The sequence below is a fragment of the Echinops telfairi genome, unplaced genomic scaffold (genome assembly GCF_000313985.2).
Source record: "Echinops telfairi isolate 266 unplaced genomic scaffold, ASM31398v2 ScPeMD7_6;HRSCAF=24_0, whole genome shotgun sequence".
NCBI classification, from domain to species: Eukaryota; Metazoa; Chordata; class Mammalia; order Afrosoricida; family Tenrecidae; genus Echinops; species Echinops telfairi.
Window position 1 is genome coordinate 1,484,894 of NW_022103902.1, and position 981 is coordinate 1,485,874.

The 981-nt window shown below is 62.9% G+C and overlaps 1 protein-coding gene across 1 annotated transcript in view; it reads right to left on the reverse strand.

Moving 5' to 3' along the window:
• ZBTB11 (zinc finger and BTB domain containing 11) overlaps window positions 1-540 on the reverse strand; it is a 35,672-nt gene extending 35,132 nt beyond the window's left edge. The window contains exon 1 of the mRNA XM_004706377.2: window positions 29-540. Coding sequence (XP_004706434.1) covers window positions 29-338 — 310 coding nt within the window. The 5' untranslated portion in view covers window positions 339-540. The remainder of the gene's footprint in view (window positions 1-28) is intronic.
• Between the last annotated feature and the right edge of the window lie 441 nt (window positions 541-981).

Sequence of the window (981 nt, forward strand, 5' to 3'; positions counted from 1 at the left end):
GGGCCCGCCCCGCTGGGGGCCAGCTCACCTCGCCACCAGTACGTCTTGGACAGGTCGTGCCAGGTCTGGTGCCGGGTGTGGTGAGTGCCGCCCGGGCCCAGGTGTGCCGCTTCGATGAGCCCCTGGCGCCGCTCGGGCTGCAGCACCACCTCCAGCTCCGCGAAGGTCTTCCGGTGCCGCTGCCGGCGCTGGTAGAACAGGGTGCCGCCGCGCACCACGTAGCAGGCGGCCGCCTTGCGGATCTTGCGCTTGACATTGCCCTCGGTGCCCGGCGCGTACGGCTCGCGCTCGTTCGTCAGGTATCGCAGGATGGCCCGGTAGCTCTCCTCGCTTGACATCGCGGACGGCGGCTGCCCGGGGGCGCCTGTCAGCGGCGGGGGAGGAAGGCAGCGCCCTGGGCCGGGGGGATGCACTGCAGCGGCGGCAGCGCTGCCGGCAAGGACGGTGACGCCTTTGGGGAGCCCTTCTCCACGGCTCCCGCGGAGCAAGAGGAGAAGGGGCGAGTTGGTAACCAGGGGGAACTGCACTTCCCGAGCGCGCGGGATCCGCTGGCGGCTGACAAAATGGCTGCTGCACCACCGGAAGTGACGCGAATCCAAGCAGGGTGAGGGGCCTGGGCCCTGATTGGAGGGCTCTTGCCTGTTGGCTGGAGCAGCCGAGCCGGTGACGTCAGGACTGCAGGAGGACATTTTGGAAGCTGGTAGACCCTTCTTTGGAGATCGAAGTATCCTTGCGCAGACATCTTAAGTCCTGGCAGTGCCTCCCATCTTATCCGCCCCCTCCCATTTTTCCCACGCTCTTGGGCCACGTGTAGGCGCTGCTGGGAGACAACCCGCCATGTAGATTTCAAAGGGTAAAGGCATTTTTTGGTCTTCCTATGTACTTTCTAAGATACCCAACTAAATGAAATCATTAGATTTGGGGGTTATGATAAATTGTATGCTCTATACATGCGATAAAACGAGCTACACTTACATGGAA